General features: G+C 38.4%; 1 protein-coding gene and 1 long non-coding RNA gene across 3 annotated transcripts; one reads left to right on the forward strand and one right to left on the reverse strand.

Moving 5' to 3' along the window:
- Window positions 1-511: 511 nt before the first annotated feature.
- Window positions 512-24,839, reverse strand: LOC104112954 (flowering time control protein FPA). 2 transcript variants are annotated; one of them, XM_009623004.4, is made up of 4 exons: window positions 24,658-24,839; window positions 23,555-23,863; window positions 6,727-7,958; window positions 512-2,091 (listed from the first exon to the last, which is right to left on the reverse strand). In XM_009623004.4, the coding sequence occupies exons 1-4, from the start codon at window positions 24,661-24,663 to the stop codon at window positions 873-875; spliced, it is 2,766 nt and encodes a 921-aa protein (XP_009621299.1). In that variant the 5' UTR covers window positions 24,664-24,839; the 3' UTR covers window positions 512-872. The 2 variants fall into 2 exon arrangements, with proteins under 2 accessions (XP_009621299.1, XP_009621300.1); XM_009623005.3 differs by lacking the exons at window positions 23,555-23,863; window positions 24,658-24,839 and adding an exon at window positions 8,149-8,269.
- LOC138893288 (uncharacterized) lies at window positions 2,775-6,808 on the forward strand. Its single transcript, XR_011408398.1, has 2 exons — window positions 2,775-2,901; window positions 6,596-6,808. It is a non-coding gene; the product is annotated as an uncharacterized lncRNA (long non-coding RNA).
- Window positions 24,840-25,823: the final 984 nt, after the last annotated feature.

Below are 25,823 nucleotides of genomic sequence, written 5' to 3' on the forward strand. Positions count from 1 at the left end.
TGGTATAAATATCGTATATGAATTAAAAAAAAATCTGTAACAGCATACCCTGTTCGAAAATAAATAACTTCTTGTAGTAACTCATTTCCCCTAGTTTTGGGTACCACATTGATAAATATAGTCAACTACATGTACTTACCTTCTAAATAAGCCATTAGTGTAAAGAAATTTATGTATCAAAGTTAAACTTGCCAAAGAAAATGCTGTGTCCAAACAGTTTTTATTCCCTTTTCTTGACTTCTAAGCTAATTCCCTTTTAGTTACTGTCACAATATCTCTCGTTCTGGAGATTGTTGCTGATAGGACTTATTCTCTGTTTCTTGATTAAAGAAATAACTCCATTTAGCCTCAACAAAAAAAAAAGTGAAGTGCTTGAAATGTCAGACTTCCATATTCTTGTCACAAATCGGGCGAAATTTTAAAATTTGATGTGAAGAACTACAATTTTAATGCAAAATGTAGATATTCCAATTCCATGTAGGGAGATGAAAAATAATGACATGTCAAACCATGAGCATAAATGCCAAGGAAATAGAAATGGCACACTTTTTTGCACAGAACACAGCTACACATCCAGTTGAACAGTCAAAAGTTCAAAACTGTACAGTAGAAATTCCAACTCGAAGCCTCGAGCTATCAAAAATAGGGGAGAATGAATTAGTCTTGAACTACAGGTCAAACCACAAGTACAAGAAGCAATATATTAAAAAGTTAAGAAAGACAGATTTGGAGGAACAGAATGATGCAGCAAGTTTCTTAGCTCTAGGTCAAATTTGAAAGCACAGCACAATGAAGATACTTCTCCCCCATATAGAAGCAACTAAATACATCCAGTGACTATTGACCTCGATACGTATGTATATATTTGCTCATTAGGTCCCTTTACCCTGTTGAATTTGATGAAGAAGAGCTGCTGCCAACTGCAATGTTGCCTGCAAGCGCTTCTGTGGGTCCGTTTCCTCATCTGCTGCAGTCTGCAGTTGGTTCAATTGAGTGCCATGTTGAAGATCTCTCGGAGGTGGGCCTGGCAAACTCATAGTTGGTTGTTGTTGCTGCTGCTGCTGAAGCAAATGCTGCATTTGACCAAACTGTGATGATGAAAGATCAACAGCCTGATTGTTTAAGGGCGGAAGATTCTGCTGTGGTCTGTATGAGTTGTCAGGCATGTAAGCGGTGCCTGATTGTCTAGGATCTTGTCCTGTGGGTGTAACCCCAGATTGTCTCTGCTGTCCAAGAAGTGATGAGGCTAACAATGCAAGTTGTTCTGATTGAAGAGGTGCTGACATTGGTGTCTTTGCCTCCAGAGGAGGTCTGTTATTCCCATTTGAATGGATACTTGAAACTTCACCCCTGTAGAAGCTTGAACTTTCATGTCCTGTACTAGGCATGACCGGATTATATCCCTGAACCATTGCAGGATCATTTCTGCCACCGGATGATTGTGAGGTGATATTCTTAGCACCAGGATTCATGTTCTGCATATCATGGGAAGACCAGTTCTGTCCCATGGCAGGGTACTGCTGATTGGCCATGTAATTATTCCTGTCTCCACTAAGTGGCTCCGAAAAGTTACCACTTGGGTGAAGAGAGCCTGGAAATGAAGCAGCTGGAGGTCCTGTATCTATGCCAGGAAAAGACATATTACTACTGAGTCCTGGCCTCTGAGTAGTTGGGTAAGATGTAAGTGCGGAATTAGGCCCAGAAGGCGATATCGGCTTGGCAAACGATGTCATGCCCTGGAAACCGGTAACACTGCTTTCATTATTTTCAGGCTGTTGGTGAAGAGACGCATAACTGGGACCAGTAGGTTCTAATCTCAAAACAACACCAGAGATGCTCAGTTTTCCTGGCACTTTAAGGACTTTCTCAGAGAAGTCTGAAGGAGGTACAAGAAACATAGTGGTCCTATCATCCAATTTCGCCACAGCAGCTCGCTGCTTCTCACCAAGATAATTCATGAATTCATTGTAAAATGCCATGTCAGGATCACTAGCTGGAACAAAGAAGACAACCCAAGAACCAGCTGCTTGATAGTAATGCTTCGCAAGCATGTCTAAACTAGTCCTTGCTGTGCAGTCTAAGAATACAGGTCTGCAGAATTGTGAACCATTGCAAACTCAATGGAAGAAAAAGAATTTAAGTTCTATACATAACACGTGGGTGTAAAGTTCTCAATCTAAGAAGATAAGCTCATTTTTTTCTTAAGTGTAGTAGTTTGATCCCAAAAACCCTGTGAACAAATGTATGAGAAGACAGAAATTCGTAATTCTAAGATGAACGAGAAAGTTAAAACAAGTCTTGTGACTACTTAAGTACCATTCTAGATTCTTCCCATGTACTTGATAACATGAACAAAGATTTCCTACTCCATACAAGAGAAATGATGATTGCCTCCCAAAAGGGCAAGAAGGCGCAAAAATCAATCTCTGAATCTCCTTAAATTAGGTAGAGCGGACTATTAACACTATCCATTTTTTATCTGACTTCTAAGATAAGAGATGCCCTAATCGAAAAATTTCACTTCTACGTAACGAGGTTGTAAAACACTGAATTCTCCAAAGAGTACACTATCAGAGTTCTATTACAATTCATTCTCGGCCATATAAACGGAAAATGATTATATTTGACTTGAGCAAGCCTAAGTACTGTTCTTACAGCATCAATCGCCCGAACACTGTACAAGTCTTGTAGAAAGTTGCTCTAAAGTGATACTTACCTGAATGTTGAGCTTACCAATCCAACATTTAAAAGTTAATTCAAAAGCACATATAGGAAACTACAATTGTTATACAACATGAGCTCCATGGACTAAGTATGATTTTATCAGTTAAAGCAGAGTATATTTGTACTTGTGATATTTCTGTGTGAGGAAGGGCTTCAAGTCAAATGTCTAGAGGGTAGGTGTAACGACCCGGCCGGTCGTTTTGAGAATTTAAGTCCCGTTCGGCGGCATAAGGTCCTGAGCAGCTTCGTATCATGTGTATTGACTTGCGTGCGTGGTCAAATTCAGTTATAGGATGATTCGGAGTCAAATCAGAAGAAGGATTCATGTTTTAGAAGCTTAAGCAGTAAGAGTTGACCGGAATTTGACTTTTGTGTAAACGGCTCCGGAATTGGCTTTGGATGACTTCAACAGCTTCGTATGGTGATTTTGAACTTAGGCGTGCGTCCGGATTTGGATTTGGATTTGGAGGTCCGTAGGGTAATTTGGAGCATTTCGGCGAAAGTTGGAAAAGATGAAGTTTTGAAGGTTGAGAGGTTTGACCAAGAGTTGACTTTGGCGATATCAGAGTCGGAATGCGATTCCGAGAGTTGGAACAGCTCTGTTATGTTATTTGGAACTTGCCTGCAAAATTTGACGCCATTCCGGGTTGATTTAATAGATTTCGACATCGGTTGTAGAAGTTTGAAGTTTCAAAGTTCATTAGGTTTGAATTGGAGGGTGATTCGAGATTTTAGCGTTGTTTGATGTGATTCGAGGGCTCGACTAAGTTCGTATGGTATTTTAGGACTGGTTGGTATGTTTGATGGAGGTCCCGGGGGCCTCGGGTGTGTTTCGGATGCTTAACGGATTGAATTTGGACTTAGGCTAGTTGCTGAAGATTTTCTGGTTTCTGGTGTTTTCGCACCTGCGGAGGGGAGACCGCAGGTGCGGGATCGCACGTGCGGAAGGAGGAGCGCAGGTGCGGTTTGTCAAGCTTGGTCTGTGAGCGCAGGTGCGAAATGGGAGCCGCATCTGCGCATCCGCAGATGCGGAGGATTGACCGCAGGAGCGAAAAGGGCGGCCTGGGCAGAGTCGCAGATGCGGAAGGTCATCCGCAGAAGCAGGCTCGCAGGTGCGTGCCCTGGTCTGCAGAAGCGGATCTTTGGACCTTAAGCCATCTCTGCACCTGTGATGGAAATTCCGCAGGTGCGGCGTCGCAGGTGCGATTGGTAGTCCGCAAATGCAGAATCGCTAGGCAGAAAAGGTCAATTTCGAGGGTTTGATCTCATTTTTAGTTTGGGTCTTTGAGAGCTCGGATTGAGGCGATAATTCAAGGATTTTTCAGAGAGAACTTTGGGGTAATGATTCTTAACTCGTTTATGGTTATATTGCACTAATCTATAGTTGATTTCATCATTTAATTAAGGAATTTGGTTGAGAAATTTGAAAAAAATGGGAGAAGTTCTTCAACTAAGTTTTTGAGTTGTGATTGGGATTTTGACATCATATTTGGATAACTTTGGTACGAATGAACTCGTGAGTAAATGGGTGTTCATATTTTGTGACTTTTACCCGATTCCGAGACGTGGGCTCGGGGAGGCTTTTTGGGGCGATTTTCTAATTTCTTGCTTTAGCTTTGATTTCATTAATTAGATTAGTTTCTTATAGTTGTATTTATGGTATGTAATTGATTTTGGCTAGATTTGGGCCCTTCGGAGTCGTATATTCGTGGAAAAGGCATTGGTACCGATTGATTGAGCTTGGTTCGAGGTAAGTATCTTGCCTAATTTCGTGTGAGGGAACTACCCCTTAGGATTTGAGTATTCTATGCTAATTGTAGTCCGTGTACGCGAGGTGACGAGTACGTGCTCGGACCTATTTGTGGAAAATTGGCCTTTTAGGGTTCTTAGGTCCTTGTATTCACTGAATATGCAGTTGTTCTCGTTATGATTACGTTTCTTAATTACTAGTTTCACTTCTACCTGCTTTTATTAGAATTAATTGCTTCATGATCCACTCTTGTTGTTCATTTGATTCATATGTGCCTTAACTGAAATTGTTATCTCTTCTATTGCCATGTTGTCTTTTACCTAACTGCTTATCTTTAATTGAAGTTATAAGTATCTCTTCTGTAATTGTTCATCCTTAATTGAGGCAATGATTATCCTTATGTTGTTTATCCTTAATTGAAGTTGTTGTGTCTCTTTCGTAATTGCCCAACCTTAAAAGAAGTTAGATATCTTATATTTTAGTTGACTTGTCCTTATTTGGAATTATTCGCCTTGTGTTAGCTCCCTCGTTGTCGAACTGTACATTGTGGACCGTTGTTACATAATATTTCCTTTCTTGTTGAGTTGTTCTTATTATGACTAGCATTCTCTATTGTGGCTACTCCTTGTGAATTAGTTCCTCCGTTCCTTTGAGTTCTGGAATTTTTGAGTTGACTTATTTGTCGTACCCTTGTATTACTGCCATTGTTGTTGTTGTACTTGTTGTGAGGCACGAGGTTTCTGTCATGCGGTTGTTGTTATTGTGATGCACGAGGTTTCTGCCGTGCGGTTGTTGTTATGGGGTTGCACGAGGTTTCTGTCGTACTATTGTTACTGTTGATATTTGCACATGCGACGTAACAAGGCGGGATATATATATGTGGGTTGCGCATGTGGCAAGACAAGGGGGAACATTGTTATGCACGTGTGGCGAGACGAGGCGGGCACTTACTTTATTATTGCACACGTGGCGAGACAAGGTGGGCTATGTAAGGGATTGATTTGTGATGACTTGTGATGGCCTGGGGGCATTCTTGTTGTTTGATGTTTGTGTAGTGGTACACTTACCTGTGTGAGTTTTATCTTGTCAAAAGTTGTTAGAAAACATTCTACGTGCTGTCCATTTCTTTTCCTGTACTTGCTAGCGGGCATGAACTATGTTAGGACACTTGCACAAGCATACACGTAGTTGAGCACTCTTATCGGTTAAGAGGTTTTTCTTGATATTGTTAAGTACAGATGCACACCCTTGTTTACTTGCCTTCTATGTGAGAATGGCTCTATTTGGCACGTGAGTCGTCAATGCGGTTATGAAGTGTAATGAGGGCACAGGATGCCAAGTGTTAGGGTTCAGGTATTGGGACCCGTGAGTTGTGAATAGTATGAGGTTCGGTACCTCGTGAAGTTTATTGACCTAAACCTGGTGTGAAAGTGGTTGTTTTCATCTAGTTGCTACCTGCCCTTCTTTTAATTGTGTTCATCGGATTTAGGTTGTGTTTCCATTCATTCTTCTATGTCATTATTATGGTGTTCCGCTGATAGTTGTTATATCCCTTTCTTACTGAAATTTACCGTATCAATTGCCACTTCGCGTAGTCTTTATGTAGATATCATACTCTGTTGTTTCTATACTTATATTTGTTCAGGTTATTTAGTCCGGTAGGTGTCTTGATTGTTCCTCGTCATTACTCCACTGAGGTTAGTCTTAATACTTGCTGGGTACCGCCATGGTGTACTCATACTACACTTCTGCACATTTTTGTGCAGATCCAGGTATTTCGAAGTCAGTTGATCTTTAGCTAACTGTGCGGATTGTTGCTGCGGAGACTCAAGGTAAACCTGTTGCTGCGTTCGCAGGATTCGGAGTCACCTTCTGATTTGTATTCATACTGTTTACTTTGTTTCAAACAGTTGTATTTAGAAAATTGTAGCAAACTCTGTAGAGCTTATGAGTTGTACTACCGGTTTGGGAAATTGTAAATTTTATAGAGATTTCCATTTCAAAAATTGTTAGATGTTATTTAATTATTGTTGTTATATAATAAATGTTACGCTTGCCTAGTCCCTAAGACTAGGTGCCATCACAATACACAACGGTGGAAAAATTGGGTCGTGACAGTAGGAGCCCTGCAGTTCGAAAAAGATTTCCAACTGGAAGTCGTCTATCAGTTTTTTATTTCAATAACTTGAGAGCTTTAGGGTGAGAAATTATGTCTATGGAAACATTTACCCCTGAAGCAAGTTATTACTTACAAGTTCATGTCTAGATGTTTGCCCACAGGAAAGCATCGAGCGCGACAGACAGCAGTTCCTCCCTTGGCTATTGTACCTTCCCATTTCCACTCAGTATTCATGGATGAGGGATGTGGTTCAGGAGTCAATCTTTTCTGCTCAGCATTTGAAGCCAATTGACCAGACCCCACCTTAAAACCATCAAAACGTGAATTCCATTGTTCATTCTCCTCCGGATAAGGTAGATTCGAGTTCATCATCCGCTCAGGGATCTGTCTATGAACAAGAGATCCAGAATCAAAGTTTTTATCAAGAACCTGGGCTTGAGAAAATTCATGGTACCCCCTGTGTTTTGCTGGTTCCATATCAGTGAAAGGATATTCTGGAAGCTCATTTTCTGGAGGATAGGAGCTGGTCTTCAGTTTCTTAGCTTCATGAAAGACTAAAGGATCCTCAGGCAAGTCCCATGAATCATCATACAATGGATCTTGTCTAGGGAACCGCTGAGGAGAAAACTCACGTATGTCTAAAACTCTTTTCCTTGGAGGACTACGCTGATTGTAAGCATTGTCCCCATGTCCCAGTTCAGAATCCAGAGCTAGAAATTTCCTCCTGTCAAGTGCACCATCTTCACCTGCCCATGAATTACCCCTTCTGCCAAAACCAACAAGACGAGAATCACCAGGATCCATATCTGAGTTAAACCTTGGAGACCTCATGCCATGATCTCCAGAAGCATTACCAAAGTCCCTACCATGCCGAAGGTTCTCAGAAGAACCAATGTGCCCATATGATCTCAAATGTGAGGATGGTGAATCATTCATTGAGCTCCTCTCCTTGTTAGAGGTTCCAGATTCCGACCTCGCAAAACAAATATGTACACGAGGGTTGCCAAATAATTTTCCTTGTAACGTTTCTTTTGCCCTGCAAGCTGCCATCACATTCTTGTATCGAACAAAGGCATAAGTTCTACCAGGAAATGCAGTAATCTTATCTATTTGTCCAAATGGGGAAAAGGCTTTTCGTAAAATAAATTCGTCTACTTTCAATTGTGCAGGAAACCCAATCCATAAAACCTCACTGGGTTCTCCACTCTTATCATTTAACCTTGATTTGTCCGGATGTGGTGATAAGTCAGGAGTAGAGTGGCGAGGCCTCAAGTCCCTTTGTGGAAGTGGAGATCTTCTTATCATGGGACGTTCATCTCGACGTGGAAAATACTCTTCATCCCGTGCTGGAGGTGATGATTTTTCCTGTGATATAAACCCTATTTAGAGCAGAATTATCGCCATTTTTTCTTGATATATTTTTAAATTAAAAAACAAAAAACAAAAGAGAGGTGGATCTGCTGGCATATAGATTAACTTCTTCACCAGAAAGTAATAATTATACATGGTGAGTTGCAGTATCATTGTTGAGAAGTACAACACTAAGAGAAGTAACCTGTTAGTCGAAGAACATGCTGCATTAAGGAATAAGGATCAATCAAAACCCTCAAAATTTAAAACTGGTCTCAGTTCTTGTGAAGGGCTTTCTTTCCATACTCTTGTTACTAGTATACACTCTGCAATACAGTAATACTGCATTATCTTCACGAGGGTACTGTGATAATTGCAGCTAGAATCTGGAAGTAAGATGATGAAGTGTACACATACGCAAACAAACATACATGCATATAAGACATGACAAATACAATCATCTAGATGGACATCAGTTTAACTACTATTTAAACAAGTTGGGAATAGCTCAACTTCCAGGCTCATATCGCCTACAAACACAGAAACCCAAGTCTATAGGGGATGTGGCTACAGCATCATGACTTCAGACCGTCTCTTTTAAGTGCAAAGAGGAAACGCGACGTCCAGACAGAAGTATAAATGTCAATAGATCTGTGTCTTAACAAAAGCAACATTCTTCCGGTAGAAGAAATGCAAGATTTCACTGATGCAGTGACCTGCGGATGTGAAGTAGCTTTGCGGTTTTCCACTGAATTTCTATAACCAATTCTTACAGAAGATATGATAGGAATACACCTAATATTTTACTTGTGAGGCTCACTCACATGCAGCTTTCAGTTACCTTTCTGAGACTTAGAGCCTATTTGGCCAAGCTGTCAAAAACTGCTTATTTTGAAAAGTGCTTTTTGAAAAAGTAATTTTGCAAAATAGCAGTTTATGTTTGTCCAATTCATCTGAGTAGTGCTTTTTGCAAGCTCTTTGTGTTTGTCCAATTCGTTTGAGTAGTACTTTCTGCAAGCTCATTGTCTTTGGCCAATCTTTTAAAAAAGCACTTTTAAGTATCAAATTACGAAAAAAGACAGTAAAGGTTCAATTTGCACTTAATATTATTTAGAAAAGAAAAATAAATTTAAACACTTATTATAAAGGAATTCAATTAAAACATGAAACGTAAAGTAAAAATATAAATTAAAAATTTCAATCAATATAAAATATAGTTATTCCAAATTAATAGCATTGAGTGTGTGGTATTACTTATTGTTTACATGATAATTTAAATATGTCAAAATACATCATTCAATATAAATTTAAAATTTACTCTTAGGAATAGGAGAAGAGAATATAATTATGATTAAAACAAAAAAGAGAAGAAATGTATAGTAGAAATAAAAAGAAAAAGGAAAAGGAAAAGAAAAATGTTAAATTAAGGAGGGATAATTTGAAAAATATAAATTTAGTATAAGGCTATTTTTATCTTGAACAAATTAATTTTCTGCTTCTGCGTCTGCTTCTTGGAAGAAGCTAAAATTTGTAGTTTCTCCCAAAAAGCAAAAACATTGTTTCTGCTACTGCTCAAAAGTACTTTTTCATTTTGGCCAAACACCTTAAATTTTCCGAAAAGTACTTTTTTGACAAAAAAAAATAAGGTACTTTTGGCCTGCCAAAAACTTGACCAAACAGGCTCTTAACTGATCAAATCCATAGGGAAAAAGCCAGGCATAAAGCACAAGTTATCGATAGCACAAAAGCCAAAAACGTGTCCAGGCATTTTGAAGAAGACAACCCAACAACATATATCTTCTGTTCTAGCCCCTAGATTATCAATGAAAGGAAGCTCTAGAGATAGTCAAGTTACAGGACAGCAACACAACCTCTGCACATATTAAAGGCACAATCTCCTAACTTGAAAAGAATATATTTCAAATACCTCAACTTAACACACCTATTTGCTCTTCCCTGGAGTATATCAATGGTGCACTTGAATAAACACCGTGGATGTAACCAATCACTAAGCTAAGCATCAATTTGACAACCTTCATCCTGCCATGAACTAGGAAAACCAGTTGGAGAAGCAGAGTGGGAATAAACAACTAAGAGAAGCTACTCTTCTCCTTTGCTGAGTGAAGCGATAGTGGTGATGTCAAGAAGCACAAAGTGAAAAAAGGCGCCAAGTTCCGCAAGAGCTCTAAGCTAAAAACATTATTAATACTCTTTAGTGAAGAAATCCATATGACAAGAATTGCATGTGCGTACGCAAACACACACACACACACACACATGCATGCACTCATATATATGTACATACACACACATGCATACGCATGCGCGCGCACACACACCTATATATATATATATATATAAGAGAGATATTGCAAGTAAATAACCCGAACAACAATTATATGGATGAATTAATTAAAAAAGCTACAGTGAGTCATATATAAATGAAGTAAAATGATGACAATCAAATCAAAACCATCTTATATTTCTTACTAGGATACAAAAATGCAGTTCTAAAAAGTTTGTCCATTGAATGGGCAGGAGATATAGGAGATATGTTTAGAAAAAGCTCTTTTCACTGGGAAATGGAAAAGATGGTAGCACTATTAGGACCTCAACCAAGTACACTTAGACAACACTGAGCAGAAGTGGAAAAGTTACACCGAAGAAGACGAGGATCATGGTCATTTGCATATTAGTGGCAAAGAAAAATCCTTAAAAATGAGGGAACAATCTGCACATCTTGTAAGTCAAACTTGTACAGTTATTCGAATTGGAATTTCCGAAGAGAAAAAGAAAAGAATAAAAATGATTCCATTTCACAAACCTCACTATAAGCAATTCGGAAACAACAATTCATGCAAAACAAGATCTCAACTAAATTGCCTAACTTCTAACCTGCGTTACAAAACAAGAAAATTGGGATCCTAATAATCATTAAGTGGCATGAAGCATGCACATAAAATAGCACAATTAAACATGGGCATGACTCCAGAAATCACTTTATATGCAAAACCTACCTGAAAAGGATAACAGTTTGGACAGCTTAGAAACCCAAATAGCATACGAGCCTTATTCTGACTAGTCAGGTTCAACCATTTAAAGAAAGTATAGGTCTGAGACCAATCATGTTTTTTGACAGATAGACACATATCCCTCATATACTAGTCAGTGACACATCTAACTCGTGTACTAGTCATCCAGGACCACCTGAAAACAGACAACAAGTGGAGCTCGAGGAAATAGAAAGAGTGGAAGAAATTTCATGTAGATGTTTGTGACTTCAGCAAGGGGATAAAAATACAAGGCTCTTTCATAGAATAGCCAATGCCCATAAAAGATATAATTCTATTGATAGAATAGAAATAAGGGGTACTATTAGAAGATGCAAAAGTGATAAAGGAGCACATACTGGAATTTGTTCCAATTTGTTCAAGGAAGCAGAGCACTGGAAACCAGATAGGAATAATGACAGTTTGGCTCGGATACCATGATAAGAAATGGATCCTGGGTCTAACTCGACCCCAAAATGTAGCTCATGAGGTAAGAATTGCTCAAGACCATACGAGGGGACCAAGTCCCCCATCCACTACCAATGTGGAAATCCAACATCTTGAAAGCTTTTTCTCTCCCAAAGAAGATAGGTTTGAGATAGGGTGAATGCTTATCAGCTGATCTTTTTATCATGGTGATGGGACTCTCGACAGAATGTTATCCGGTTATCCCAAGTTGTGGAGATGAACTGGTCAAGTGGATACAGAATATTGATAAGGAAGGTAGATTTTTGGAAAATATGCTGACAATACTTCGGTTTTGTGTGATGCAAACAAGAGGCAGACTACATCTAAAAAGGATCCTAGTTGCAATCAGGGCAGTAACAGATCTTCATAGAACAACTTATTTTCAAACAATATTTAATGAAATATTCGAGAGCTAGCAGATAAGTTTGAGCTGCAAGGTTGAACAACTGAAACAAGGTATCTGGAAATACTACTTTGCGCAAAATACAAGACAGTAATACATGAAAAAGTCCATTGAAAAATGGGAAAAAAGGCTAACCACGTGGAAGTAACAAAATCTATCTTTTTGAGAAAAATTGTCATTGGTGAATAGTGAGCTTTATAGCATCCCAGCATACCTGATGTCATTAATTCCTATTCCGTCCAAGATAGAAAAGGGTGAGTAGAGTAAGGTTAGGATGACGTCAAGTCGTCAGGCCCCTTATGCCCAGCGCAACACACATGCCATCATGGCTGCCGTAAGGTTGAAAAGAATGCTTTATATAAACATCTCAATGTCAAATACAAAATGAATGAGGAGAAGAATCAAGGAGACGAGTTTCCTAAAAGAGAAAATCGTGGTGGAAAAAGTGTGAGGAGAATTCTAAACTCGAGATATGCAAAATAAAACACTCCCCGAGATGGTACTGTTTTAGGTCATCATAGATTTTTCTATCAATTAAAGTTATTATGCTAACAGATTAAATTTCTTCATAACACCTTTAGGGGTTGTTCCAAGATTCTTTTAGAGTGAATTCCTAGGGAAAGGAAATCAAGAAGGAAGAAAGATGCATCTGATTAAATGGGAAAAGTGATGCAATATAAAGAGGATGAGAAATTAGGATTAAGGAATCTCAGGCTTCACGAAAGCCTCCTATTTAAATGGCTTTGGAGATAGAATAATGGAAAAAATAAGCATTGCAAAGAGGTCATCAAATAAAAATAAGTGCACAATATCCATAGAGTACTCCAATTCACGCTCCACATGGATTTCATTCTGAAAACGTATTAGTAGTTTTCGAGATGAGTTTGAGAAGGGAAAAAAAACGCTGAAAGTTGGTGATGGAAGGAAAATCAAAATTTGGGAGGAAAAATGGTATGGGATACCGAGATTTAGGAGGAATTTTCATGACTAGAAGTGGAAGAATTTCAAAACTTAAGTCGGTTTATTTAACAAAGACGGCACGTCAAAGGATAACCACCACGATGTATCGAGGTTGGGGCGGGCGGGGAGCAATGGAGTATTCTTGGTTAAGTCATATTATGAGAAGCTCCTGGTTCGGAGGAGGCTTCCTTCCATATATATCTATTTAGATCTGTAAGGTACCCAAAAAGGTGTGTTTTTTCACTTGGCTAGCAGTAAGAGGGGTAATCTAGACCTAAGTTGCTCGGACTCGAGTGCGGGTGTCTGATACGGGTGCAGATCTAGAGGTCGGATCTTTCATGATCTAAATTTTAAGATTCGGGGATACGAATCCAGGTAGGGATACGAGTGGGGGAATTCCGCTAAAAATAATTCAAATATCTAAAAATAAAGTTATAAAAATATGTTTAAATTATGAGAGATTATGTGAAAAACATATAAGGTATTTCGAGAAGGAGAAAATATTGATCAACAGGAGAATCCGAGAATGAGATAAAAGGAAAGGCATGACATGAAAATTTCTATGTAAAAGGTATTCCATTTTGTTCAATTTCACCCTAACTTTTGTTTTAATTTCAAAAATCATTGTGTATGTCCTGAATTTCTCCGTCGACTTTGGTCAAAGTACCCAAAATCGGTTGACCAAATCCGGTACGGATCCCACACCCACACCCACGTCATGCCAACACGGGTGTAGCACCCAAAGTGAAGAGTCCGAGCAACATAGATCTTGACAGCAGAGAATATAATAAAGAGGAAGGTTACGTACATCATTTGGTGCTTTATATAAGAGAGTCGGTGAAGACGTCAAAAATCTCCGCGTTCATTGTTTGATAGCCTTGAGGCTATGGCGGACAATGTTTTCAAAGGCTCATTTAAGGCGCGCTTAAGCCTTGAAGCTTAGTAAAGCTCAAGGAGGGTGATAAGCCTTGCCTAAGCGGTGCTTAAGTGTAGGCAAGGTACTAAGGCACGCGCCTTATTACCCACGAGTTCTATCTTGAATCAAGCAATACTAAAAAACAACAATGATCGGCAAATAAGTGTATTAGTTGTTAAGGAAAACGTTATAAGTGAATTTGTTACTTTTTTCCTGAATTACAACAAACCAGTGAATTTCTACAAAGTGGGGTCTGGGGAGAGTAGTGTGTACGCAGACCTTACCCCTACCCTGGGAGGACAGAGTGGTTGTTTACGATAGACCCTCGGCTAAACAAAAGATGGAAAGAAGCAGTAGCAACAAGTAATAGCAACAGCAAGATAATAACAATAAAACAGTAGGTAGTAATAGCAATCTTTGAATAAAAGGATACCATATTAACACTAATGCTACCGGTCTGAGAAAGAAAAAGAAAAATGCTCGACTACCTACTATCCTTCTACCCTAATTTTCTTGAATTACACATATATTTAATACCATCCTTCATTGTGCTTTTTTTTTTTTTTTTTAACTAAAGCCTACACTTTAATTGCTCTTTGCGCTTAAAGCCCCAATAGTCCTAGAGCGCTTGTTAGAGCTTTTCGCCTTTGACAACACTGATGGTGGGATATTTTGAGATAGTTTGGAATAATTTAAGTGATTGGCGCACTCTAAATGAAGTAATGTTCGGCTCGAACTGTGGTAGATCGAAGAGAGGACGCATGGCGTGCGATGTTGCTCTACTAGCACTTATATGGGTCGTTTCGCGAGAAATAGAGGAGAGCTTTTATTCCTTATTCCTTACTTCAACTTTGTACAATGGTGGAATAACCTTTAATTCCTTATTTCCTTTTTGGTGCACCCATGAGGTTCCTTTATGTATAGAAGAAGATTGTGTGTCGTACGTTGAAAGCTAAAAAATTTTATTTTCTACCTTTAGGCATATTTCTTGTATATTTGAATTTTTTGTGCCCAAATGTTAATAAAATTAATAGTGTAGCAAAAAATAGGGGAAAATACCTCAGCAGAAATCTTCCCTAATTTGTACAGCCTCGTGGTTAACAGAAATTGTTGCATTGCAGATTGCTGGTATGTAAGTAGTTGGAATTTCCAATTTAAAAGAAATTTTAACGATTGGGGCATCCAGCAGTAGAACGATTAAAAGACCTGCTGAGAATGGTTGAAGGAGTTACTCCACAGGACACACAATGAAACTATGTGCTGGACAGGTAGAAAGGATGAAAAACTTTCTACGAAGTCCCATTACGAACTACTGGCAAGGTATTCCACTAGATACTGCATGGTCATGGAAGAACATAGACCTTTTTCTGTATTTTTACATGGTAATGGTTACCTTAGGGCTTAGTTTGTCAAAAGAAAACAAAAATCCTCTAGGCAAAGTACAGAATGGCTATGCAAGATAATCTGGAAACAAAATGCTACAAGCAAGGTAGCACGCTTTGGATAGATAACTGCACATCAAACGTGTCTGACACAGGAAAATTTGCAAGAAGAGAGCCTTAAACTTATGCAGTTGGTGCTGCTTATGCAAAGAGAACTCGGAAGTTGTGAATCATTTGTTGATATTGTAAATATGTATAATGTATGGAAGATTTGGTAATTGCTCAAAAAACATGTCGAGCAGAATTGGTGTATGTTCCTAAATCTTTATGGGATTCAATTGATAATGCCAGGTAACCTAAGATAAGTATTGAGCAGCTGGCAGGGGCAGCGAACAAGAGCGGAAGCTGATACAGAAAACCATCTCTTTATGTATTCTTTGGACAATTTGGCCAGAGAGAACACATAGGTGCGTGAAGGTAGGTAGGAGAATGCTACATTAGTTAAATATAGATCTATCCAGAATCTGAAAATTTTGGTATAGGGCTCCTTTTGTAAATGATATAGTTTGATTTCATGGAATTTCTACACTGATAAGATTCAAATCCAGCAAACTTCTGTACTTTCTCAGTACCAAATTTATGAAGAAAGAAAAATCTGAGATCTCAATATTAGAAATATATCATGCTCATATTTGGTCTTATTATACCAGAAGAATTTGATGCATGCCGAGTTTTCATCTTGCAATTCTGTCTTTACATGATATGAGAACCTCTCTAGGGAATTTAAGATAGCTAGAAATAGGCAAAAACCAGTTGCTAGCGGAAATAACTGGAAAGTGAGAGGGTGAGAGACACCTAGGGGACAGGGGTCAGATGAAACGGATGAATACCAGCAGCTAACACTGTCCCCTGTCCCCCAAAGAAAAACAATGAAAAATCAGAAGCAGATGGTGCTCTAGAAATATCACAGAACACTGAGCAGTTGTTACATCCCGTACTTTCGTACGTTGAAGTGCGTCGTAAGTGAGTCGACGTAAGCTCGGAGAGCAAGACTATTCTCAATTTTATAAGTGTTTAAAACCATGAACAACACATGTTGGACAGTTTAGAAGTTAAACGAATCGAAGAAAGTAAGTTTCGTCGAAAGTCGGCAAAAGTTATCGCAATTTACGTTCATAAGTTTATTGAAATTTGGGTCTAATGTCACTTAACTTTTCTCCCAATATAATTGGAGTTACGGGGTCATCCACCCACCAAATTGAAGGCCTACGAGTCTAAAGTCTAGTTTCCAACATAAACCGTTTGTCGATACGGCGTCGGAGCAGAGAGATATTCGCGTTTTTGCGAGACTGCATAGGTAGCCCCCTTTGGGACCCACATAGACAGTGGAAACTTATCCAATTATATATAAACGGTGGAGACCCCATTAAACCTCATTTTTTGACCGAAATTGATCCTCACCCTCTCCAAACACTCCCAAGGCAGTTCCCTACCATTCAAGTGAAGTTCTACAAGCTTGGGAAGTGATTTCTCCTTTAAAAAAATTTGTGATGTTAGTTTAGATTGTTCTTCCCTTTGGCGCTGTGGAATTGAAGTTACTTCAAGTTGAAGCAAGACATAAGTGGGTTGATTCTTGTCGTCCAAGGTAAGAATATCATTCTTCTCCATGTATTTGAGCTTAATAGAGCTTTAGATGGGTTGGATAGCGATAAAATTGCAAATAGAGGTGGTTATGTTGAAGTTGGGTACAGAGTGTTGTTGTGTGACGTTTTGAGGGATTGTTCTGGTTGTTCTTCATGTGCTGGACATATAGTTGTTGATTGTTGTTGTGTTGATGTTGTTCTTGACTTGAGGGATGTAAAAGAAACGGAGGCGATGCTGTCCGATTTGATGTAAAGCAAGCTTGTTGCTCATTTGTTAGTTAGCATGTTTCTCCTGTTGATGCTAGTGTTGTTTCATTTGTTGTGTGACGTGTTGGGACTGGTTTTGTGGTATGTATATTTATGTGTTATTGATGGTGTAATGAGGATTAGACAGGAGTTAGACGAAGATATATGTTGTAGAATCAATGTATAGAGCGGTTTGTCGTTCGTCGGCTAGTTGTTATGCTTCTCTTCATTAATAATAGTATTGTTTCTTGTGTAGCGTGATTTGTGGAGAAGGCTAGTTCCGTCATCAACGCGAAAAGGTCAGCTTAGAGGTATGTAAGGCTATTCGTTATCCTCTTCTTAGGCATGAATCTATAGTGAGTTTCCCCTCCAGAAAAGTGAGTTCCAAAATGAAATGCTTCGAAATGTTATACTCGTCATTCAACGGCTCCTTATGTTTTTACTTGATGTCGCCCTAATAGAATGTGTTTCATATAACTCTTCACAACCCATGTTCTTTTCCGGTGAGTGTTATTGAGCTATAACATCTCCCTCATAAAAACCTTCTTAGTATAACAACCTTTAATGCGAGTTGTTCTACCCATGTATTAGCTAGTTGCATACATTCCTTACTTGAGATTGCCCCAAGGTCACGAGTTCCACATGTTCAGTAGTAATCCCTTGTTTCTATCCGAAAATGCATATGAACCACAACGACTCCCTCGTAAGTATTCATATATCAAAACGACCGTCGTTAAGGGTTGCTCTACTCATGCCTTTATAGCCCGTACATGCCTTAACTGGTAGCACCTTTGTAGGTCCAATTTCAAATGTTTGTTCGTAGCTTCTTATCCTATTTAGAAGACGTCTATGAGCTATAGTGCTTCCTTATGAGGACTTCGGTATCATGACGACACAAGTTGGCACTATGTGAGCTGTTTGTTGCAGACGATTGCAGAAATGATGAGATTGCCTTTTGTTGATAGTTATTGCTTGTAGTATGATTTGATTACCTTAGTAGAAGTTATATGAGAACTCTACTTGTTGAGGCATGTTATTTGTACGATAAATACGTACAACAGACGCGTCTAGTGACCTGGTAGTACATGAGCGCTAGCCTGGCAGATACAGGCATGATAGCCCGATAAATGAAGGATACACTAGTCCAGAAGTACCGGCTTATTCCAGGAAAGTACAGACTTACGAGTCTGATAGCTAGCACATACGTATGAGACGACACGAGTAATTAGCATTTCGGTTTTATGTGTTCATGTGACTGACATATGATAGACTAGACATGGTATAAGCTGTGAGATGTTGTTATAGAAAATTCAGGAAAACAAAGCTACATAGCAATGCTACGGGTCCTGTTTGGTAAGACTGGTATATGACCTTCTAGACTTACTGTATGAGTGAGCTCTGATCTCCAGGTGATTTGACCCCTTGTTTTATCCGGTTATCTTCCTTCAGCATTCTTTTATTTGATTGCAGTACTTATTTATGATTATTCAGTTGCCTTACATACTCGGTATCTTATTTCGTATTGACATCCCTTTGGCCGGAGACGCTGCTGAAATGCAGCAGGTTTCAGTAGGCAGTTTGACGGACCCCCCCATAACAAATAATTTCAGTTCCATTTGTTGATCGGTAGACTCCATATCATCTGGAGTGTAGCCGAGCCTAGAGGTCCTTATGTTTTGAATTTATATATAGACTTATGGGTAGGTCGGAGCCCTATCCTGACTATGTTATGTCTGTCAGATGTTCTTAGAGGCTTTTGTAGACGTATGTGTACCTGACAGATGTCTGTGTTGGTTGAGACCTTGCAGGCCCGTGTGTTGCTATATATATATATATATTTGGGATTTTGTGATTGCAGGTGTTGCAAATGTGGTAAGATACTAGTTTTACGGAATGGGTCACTCACGTACGTAAGGCATTAAGTGCCTATCCACCTCAGCTAGGTTGGGGTGTGACAGCAGTATGGTGCAGGCAGATTAAACATCTTCACATGTAGCTGTCTTAAATTCATATGACACCAAGCAGTACACCTATACAGCCTCTAGGATTTTGTCCTTCATGATATAAGTTCTGCTCTGGAGGGCTTGTAGTCTCAAGTGCTCACACAATGGTCCAAGTGATTAATCCCAAAACAGAAGTATCAAAACCTCATCTTAGACAAATCTGGCAGCTGAGCACCTTTGAAACAATAAAACGGACTGCAAATCCTGTTTCTGATTTAATATATAAATAATTTACGTTACCAAGTGGTGCAAATTCATAAGCATTATTTTGGGATCACCAATGCCTTAGACCCCCAATGTCATGGAAATCAACTGGTATCATTTTCCAAAGTTGGCCACACAGCAGCATGAGAAATAGACAGCATAAATACATAGGTGGAATACAATACTTGACTTCTATGCCTGGCGGCAACTCGGATCTTATGCTCTTTAGATGCCCAGTTTATCTGCCAGTTGTCTGGCTGTAAAAGGAAGAGGTTAGTTCACAACACTGGAAGCCGAAGACGAGGCGAGGAAGGCAGTTATAGAGCAGCAGATAAAGAAGAGATTTAGGCAACGGATATAGAGCCAATTCCAGTAGACTTATTGGAAGGTCCCATTGGCGTGCATCCAGTAGAATTCAACCTACAAATTCGCCAATTATGAGTTGGGTCCAGCCGGTAGCAGAAACATGCTTCCACTTGTTCCTAGATTGTGACGCTAATTTGGGATAGAACCGTCCGGTCCGCAAGACTATGAACGTATAAAAATAGGCACGCCCCTAGACCAACTTCATGGTGGACATATAAAAATAGGCACGCCCAATTCAGTGAACCTCTAGAAGAGCGAAGTAGAATCATCTCATCCAAACAAAGCATGTAAATATTTCAAGAGCTGACCAAAAAGATGAGGGAGGCAAACTCATTTAATGCTATGTTCAAGGATATTCTTTCTGTATATTCATTTGTTTAGGAATCAGGATTTAATTAAATTCAAACATGCAGTAGGCAAAGTAATTCAAACGCCTCACATGCAAATAGATATAAATGGATCGCCTTCCCCGGAGGACCTGACAGAAGTAGGAACAACTTAGTGAGCAGCAGTCATGCATTTTGCTCAAGTGATGATACTCTCTGTTTTGCGACTATAATATTGACAATAAGTTATACTTAAGCCACGTACTGACTTCTATTTGCATCTTAGCATCTATGTATGGTTGGCAGCTGTAAAATTTTCTGAATTAAGAAATTTCACTTTTCCTGAAAATATCATCGCTAATTATCCAACTCTTCAGCCTTACTTCTCCTATAATTTTGTTTCCAGAAGCAGAGGGAGTTTGCCTCAAGATCGGTACTTTCTGAATACAGACTAAGTTAGATCACAGAACACCATAGAAAGAGATAATTGTGTCACAATTTCAAAGCATTCAAGTAGGTCACATAAGAGAACTGCAGCTTATTTTTACATCAATGACCACCAGTCATTCAGGTCATGTATGTGAATTTGATGTATGATGGAATACATCCAGAAAGAAAATTGAGAAACCTTTCTTATCAGCTGATGAACTGCCGGATTCAAGTGTTCAACTGGGGAATGTTCTGTAGAATGTCGTGTCATATACTTTAATTTGGATACATCACTCACAGTTCTGGATGGTTTTTTGATCAGTTTGTTTCGTTAGGTGCTTATTCAGTCCAAACATATGGTTGAGAATGAGAATCCTTATCACTTGGGTTGTTGCAGTGTCACTGACACCATTATGATCTAAGAATTGGGGTTTACTGTGTTGGAGTGAATTCTAGAATAGCTAATCTATGTGTTTCCTCTTAATTTGGTTCATTGATTCAAAAAGGTAATAACCGGAACGCTATGGATGAAAGCAGTTGTAATTCTACTTTGTGGTTTTTGAAGGCACCGCACATGAGATGTTGCTTGTGAAGGACTTCCAGTATAAATGAGATGTAGCTCATAGGAATTTATTTAATTGTGAAGCCATGATAATAGTAGTTTGAACTAGATCACAACTAAGAAACCATGCAATTTGATAAATTTTCGTGATGCAAATTCTGATAAATCTGATATTAATAGCCTTTTATTATGGAGATGTGTTGCCAATGTAATTTTAAATGAAAACAGCAGTAAGATGCGGATGGTTAATTTTCATCTCTGGAAAACTAACAGGCCTACATGATGGTCCCTCAATCCCAACTGCATGCCATACAGAAAGGTCATAGCAATAGATGTTTTCCTGCTTGAACAGGATCTAATTTTGATTGTTTACTCTCACCTTATACCACATGCTACAAATACTGTTACCAATTCCAAAAGGCAACTGAAGATGAAAAGGAAAAGGAAACGGAAACAATTTACTAAATGCTAGCTTTTTTCTTTGTCATGGCAAACTAATAAGTAATACCTTGTCATGGAACAAGGTCACTATCTCAAAAACAGGTTCAGATTTATGCTCTGCCTTGGGGAAAAATCATCTCTTAAATGCATATGAATAAGAAAGAAACAAGTGCATTCAAACACTCGCAAATGTGTATATGGTGCTTCTGCTGCACTAGTATGAAGTTAGTGAGGTGCTACCTAATGCAGCTTGGACTATCCTAGAACAAAACGAGCCATCTAAAATTAGGACTTAACAGATAAATGCTGCCACTGAGCAGCTATGTGGTCCAGCTCAATTGCGGCACTAAGCAGCCGGAGGTTGATTAAAAAGACAGTCCACCTGTCCTTTAACACATCCGATGAATTGACACCAGCATCTATGCTCTCACTGGTTATTAATGAGCAAAAGTGCTAAAAGAAATGCATAGTTGGATACTCTACATGACTCTGATGGCATTTTACAGTGATCAAAAACAGACATTGCTTGAGCAAGGAGCTCGGTTCCTGATAACTGATTTTCATGGAAACACAGTAAAGGAGACAAAAATGGAAGGACCTTGTAGCCATTGTTTACTCAGATGATCCATAACTTGTGGATTACAGAGCGCACTTGGTGTGGTGTAAAACCTCTCCTGAATCCTGTGAAATTTCTCGTCACTCCCTACCCTCACAAATTAAGGCTACAAGATCGCTTGAGGGAGCAAAATACAAGGACATTCTAATATTTTAGAATTGCTAATGCCACAAGACAATCCTGCTATGTCACTGCCATATTCTGCATGTTTGCAAAATATTTGTGGAAATTTAATCTGCTGAAAATTTCGTGGAATTGTCTTTAGATTCTCCATGTCATATAGGTATTGGATTTCATTTCTCCTTTGGTTTCAGATGATTAAATGTTTGACTACTTTAACCAATTGTTACAATTTTTCCATCTTTTTTTTTTTTTTTTTTTGTGTGTGTGGGGGGGGGGGGGGGGGGGGGGAGTAACCACCTGTTATGATCTATATTATTAGTGACTTAGTGTAAGTTGTGTTAGAGCTTTGAATTTTGAATTATCCTAATTGATTACTCATCATTTGCTCAGGATAGAGTGAAAACTTCTGAACTAGTCAAAAGAGGCTGAAATACACTGGATGGCATATGGTTGACAATGGATGGAGTACTGGGCCATGCTTGGCATATTTAAGAATTGGACCCCCTTAGGGACACACAGTACTCACCACACCAACACCCCCCCCCCCGGATAAATACACACCACAAGTCCCGTTCATAGGTCATTTTTTATCTTTTATTGAAGGATATCATGCAGGAGTTATTGTACAAATTATACCAGATTGCTGCTCATTTGAAATATTGCTCACTTTTGGAGGTTGCTGAAACAACATTTGCAAATATTTGTGTTTAGACTGCTGAACTTCTACTATTTTCCTTGGTCCAATGGCTAACTGCGGTTTCACCACTTGCCTTAGTCCGGATAAATACACACCACAAGTCCCGTTCATAGGTCATTTTTTATCTTTTATTGAAGGATATCATGCAGGAGTTATTGTACAAATTATACCAGATTGCTGCTCATTTGAAATATTGCTCACTTTTGGAGGTTGCTGAAACAACATTTGCAAATATTTGTGTTTAGACTGCTGAACTTCTACTATTTTCCTTGGTCCAATGGCTAACTGCGGTTTCACCACTTGCCTTAGTCTGGTGGTTAAGTCTTCCATAAGATTCTAGACAATTACACCAATATTTATACATCTACTTTTAATGTTCGGATCATTTCTGCTTATATTAGACTAGTCTAGAGTTCAGTCCATGCCTACAAATCGAGTTACAGAAGCACTAACTGCACCCTACTTCCTAGCCACTGAAATAAATTCTCATGACCTTCCGGCTTCCACAACAATACTGTACATATAATGCTGCCATGAGGAGTCCAGTATCCTGATTATTGAGTGAAAGCAGATAGAATGGCAAATGGAAGATCAAGATCCAGATCAAACTTGGATGGTTGCATTAATATTAACAACAAACGTTTAAGAGTAAGAAAATGCATTTCATAGAAACTTTCTACGGAAAAGTATAGCAGTATCAAGTGCTCTGCCGAGAATTTTCTATGCACAGACAACAACGTCACAAGGAAAATTAGGCAAAGGTTGACAAGACTAACCGCCTTTGTAAACTCAATCCTAAGTGGATTGCCAGCAACAGCATAGCCTTGGAGATGTCTTATAGCAGCAAAAGCCCCTTCCTCGTCTCTAAAATTAATGAAAGCATAGCTTCGACCTGGTTGAAATGCCACACTTTCCAGGTCTCCGAAACGTAAGAAGTGATCGGCCAATGTACTTTCCGAAAGACTATGAGATAGATTTCCAACCCAAAGATGTCTGGAAGGGGGGTTTTCGCGACCATGATGACTCTTCTCTTCAGATCTTGGAGGATGATCCCTGCGATATCTATCTCTCCCTCCTCTGCCAGTCTGCAAAAGAACCATGTAAAATTTATAAAATGTTTAATTGAATCGTACCAGTCTCTACTGGGGGTTATTACTCATTTTTGTACTTGTTTTTTTATTTTCCAATAATTTCTTCAATTAACAAAACGAAAGAGAATAAATAAGATTCTCTTAGCTCATTCGGAAGGATCTCATAATTTCATTATCCATGACTGTTTATGTCTCTAGCATGACCACTTGATGAAATCTGGAGTAAGCCAAATTTCATGGAAAAGAAAAATTCTTTTATGACAGTGGTGTCCATGCCACCTTGCGCACACCTCGACTATTTCACCGGGTACCTGCTACCTCCTACAAGCACATGTAGGAGGTAACTATGCCTACCAGCAGATATGAGGAAATCACCTACCAAATATTATCGTAATGAAAGGGGCACAAATTGAACTGAATGGATACCGAAGATTCATGGAACCAACCGCAACTACCTTGGGGTCAAGGCTTACTTGTTTTATTAAATAACATGTAACACATACCCAGGCAGCCTGGTGCACAAAGCATCCCGAGTTCGGAAGCACAAAAGAAATTGTACTAATAGTAATTCAACAAAACATACAAAAGCCCTAATGAACTAATGACAATGCTTAAACTAACTTGAATTAGCAAATTCAGCAAGGAAACAAAAAATAATTCAACTCTATACACCAAAACAAACAAAAGCACAAATAAACTAATGGCAATGCTCAAATAAAACAAAGTACATAATAATATCAACTACGTAGGGTAACTGAAATAGAAAAGTTTTCAGAGAAGAAATTTACCGACATATGTAGATTGGAACAAACTGAGGAATTGCAGTTTACGGCATAAACTCTTGTAAGAGAGAACACAAAGGGAGTGAGTGGATTAGGGTTTGAGCAATATGGGATAAATCACCGGCGAATCGAATTGGACCAAATATCAGAAGATAGGTGGGTCGTGGTACGTGGCCCCCTTTTTGAGCAAATGTTATTCCATCACATTATTTTACTATAGTTAAATGATATATTAAAGTTAAATATACTAACTAAAAGTTTTGATAAATTGTTGAATTAAAGTATTTATAAAATTAATATATTGATTTGAAGTATATTTTTCCCTTTCTCGGGTTCCGTGATTTGAGTACAAATTGCAACATTTGTATTTTGATGTAAATATAGCTATATAGTTTGTAAAAACAAAAATTAATGTAACATGTTTAAAATGCATTAAAGTATATTTTTTTAAACTAAAATATCTTTAAAAATGCTTGCAAAAGCGTAATAATGATGCTTGGCTCTTCGTATGGTGAATAAATCGAGAGGATGAAAAATGTACTCTTGTAATTTATTTAGTTGTATTTAGTTAAATAAAACTTAAGAAATAAATGAATATATTTTACATAATTTTACCAAAAAGTGACCATTGTACCCAAAAAATTGGTAAGTATTTCTACATGTTTTATGTAGAATTTATATTATCCAAATCCCATTGCAAAAAAAAAAAAAAAAAAAAAAGCAATCATGCCATATGATTTTTGGTAGAATAAGCATGCGTACATGTACATGATACATCCAAATAGTTAATGCAATACTATAAGTTTGGATTTGACTTAGGAAATTACATTTCAAACATGTCACAAACAATAAAATTTGTTTTGTTTTCTTTCTCTCTTTCTTAACTTACTTAAACCACATGTGGTAAGACATTTTGGCTAGCTAATAAAGCCAAAATTAAAAGAATGGTTATTTAACTAGAGATATTTATGTTTTTAAAAAAATTGAGCTTAAAATGTTATGGGCAAATCACAAAGAAACAAATGCACTCGAAACTTTCACGCATCTAGAATATTTTTGTGCATCAAAAGTTTAAAAAGGATATTAAACAAAAAATATACACACACTCGAGTCATCAAAACCTCATTGTCTTTCAAGTATAAAAAGTAAATTGTAAACCCCTATATGTATGT

This window comes from Nicotiana tomentosiformis, chromosome 6 (assembly GCF_000390325.3).
Source record: "Nicotiana tomentosiformis chromosome 6, ASM39032v3, whole genome shotgun sequence".
NCBI classification, from domain to species: domain Eukaryota; kingdom Viridiplantae; phylum Streptophyta; class Magnoliopsida; order Solanales; family Solanaceae; genus Nicotiana; species Nicotiana tomentosiformis.

What these genes read in the sequence shown, in the direction of transcription:
- LOC104112954 (XM_009623004.4), bottom strand. An exon ending in GGATTGAGTTTACAAAGGCG is followed by an intron (nt 7,959 to 23,554) that starts GTTAGTCTTGTC and finishes TTTATATCACAG; the next exon opens with GAAAAATCATCACCTCCAGC. An exon ending in AAACATCTAGACATGAACTT is followed by an intron (nt 2,092 to 6,726) that starts GTAAGTAATAAC and finishes ACAATTCTGCAG; the next exon opens with ACCTGTATTCTTAGACTGCA.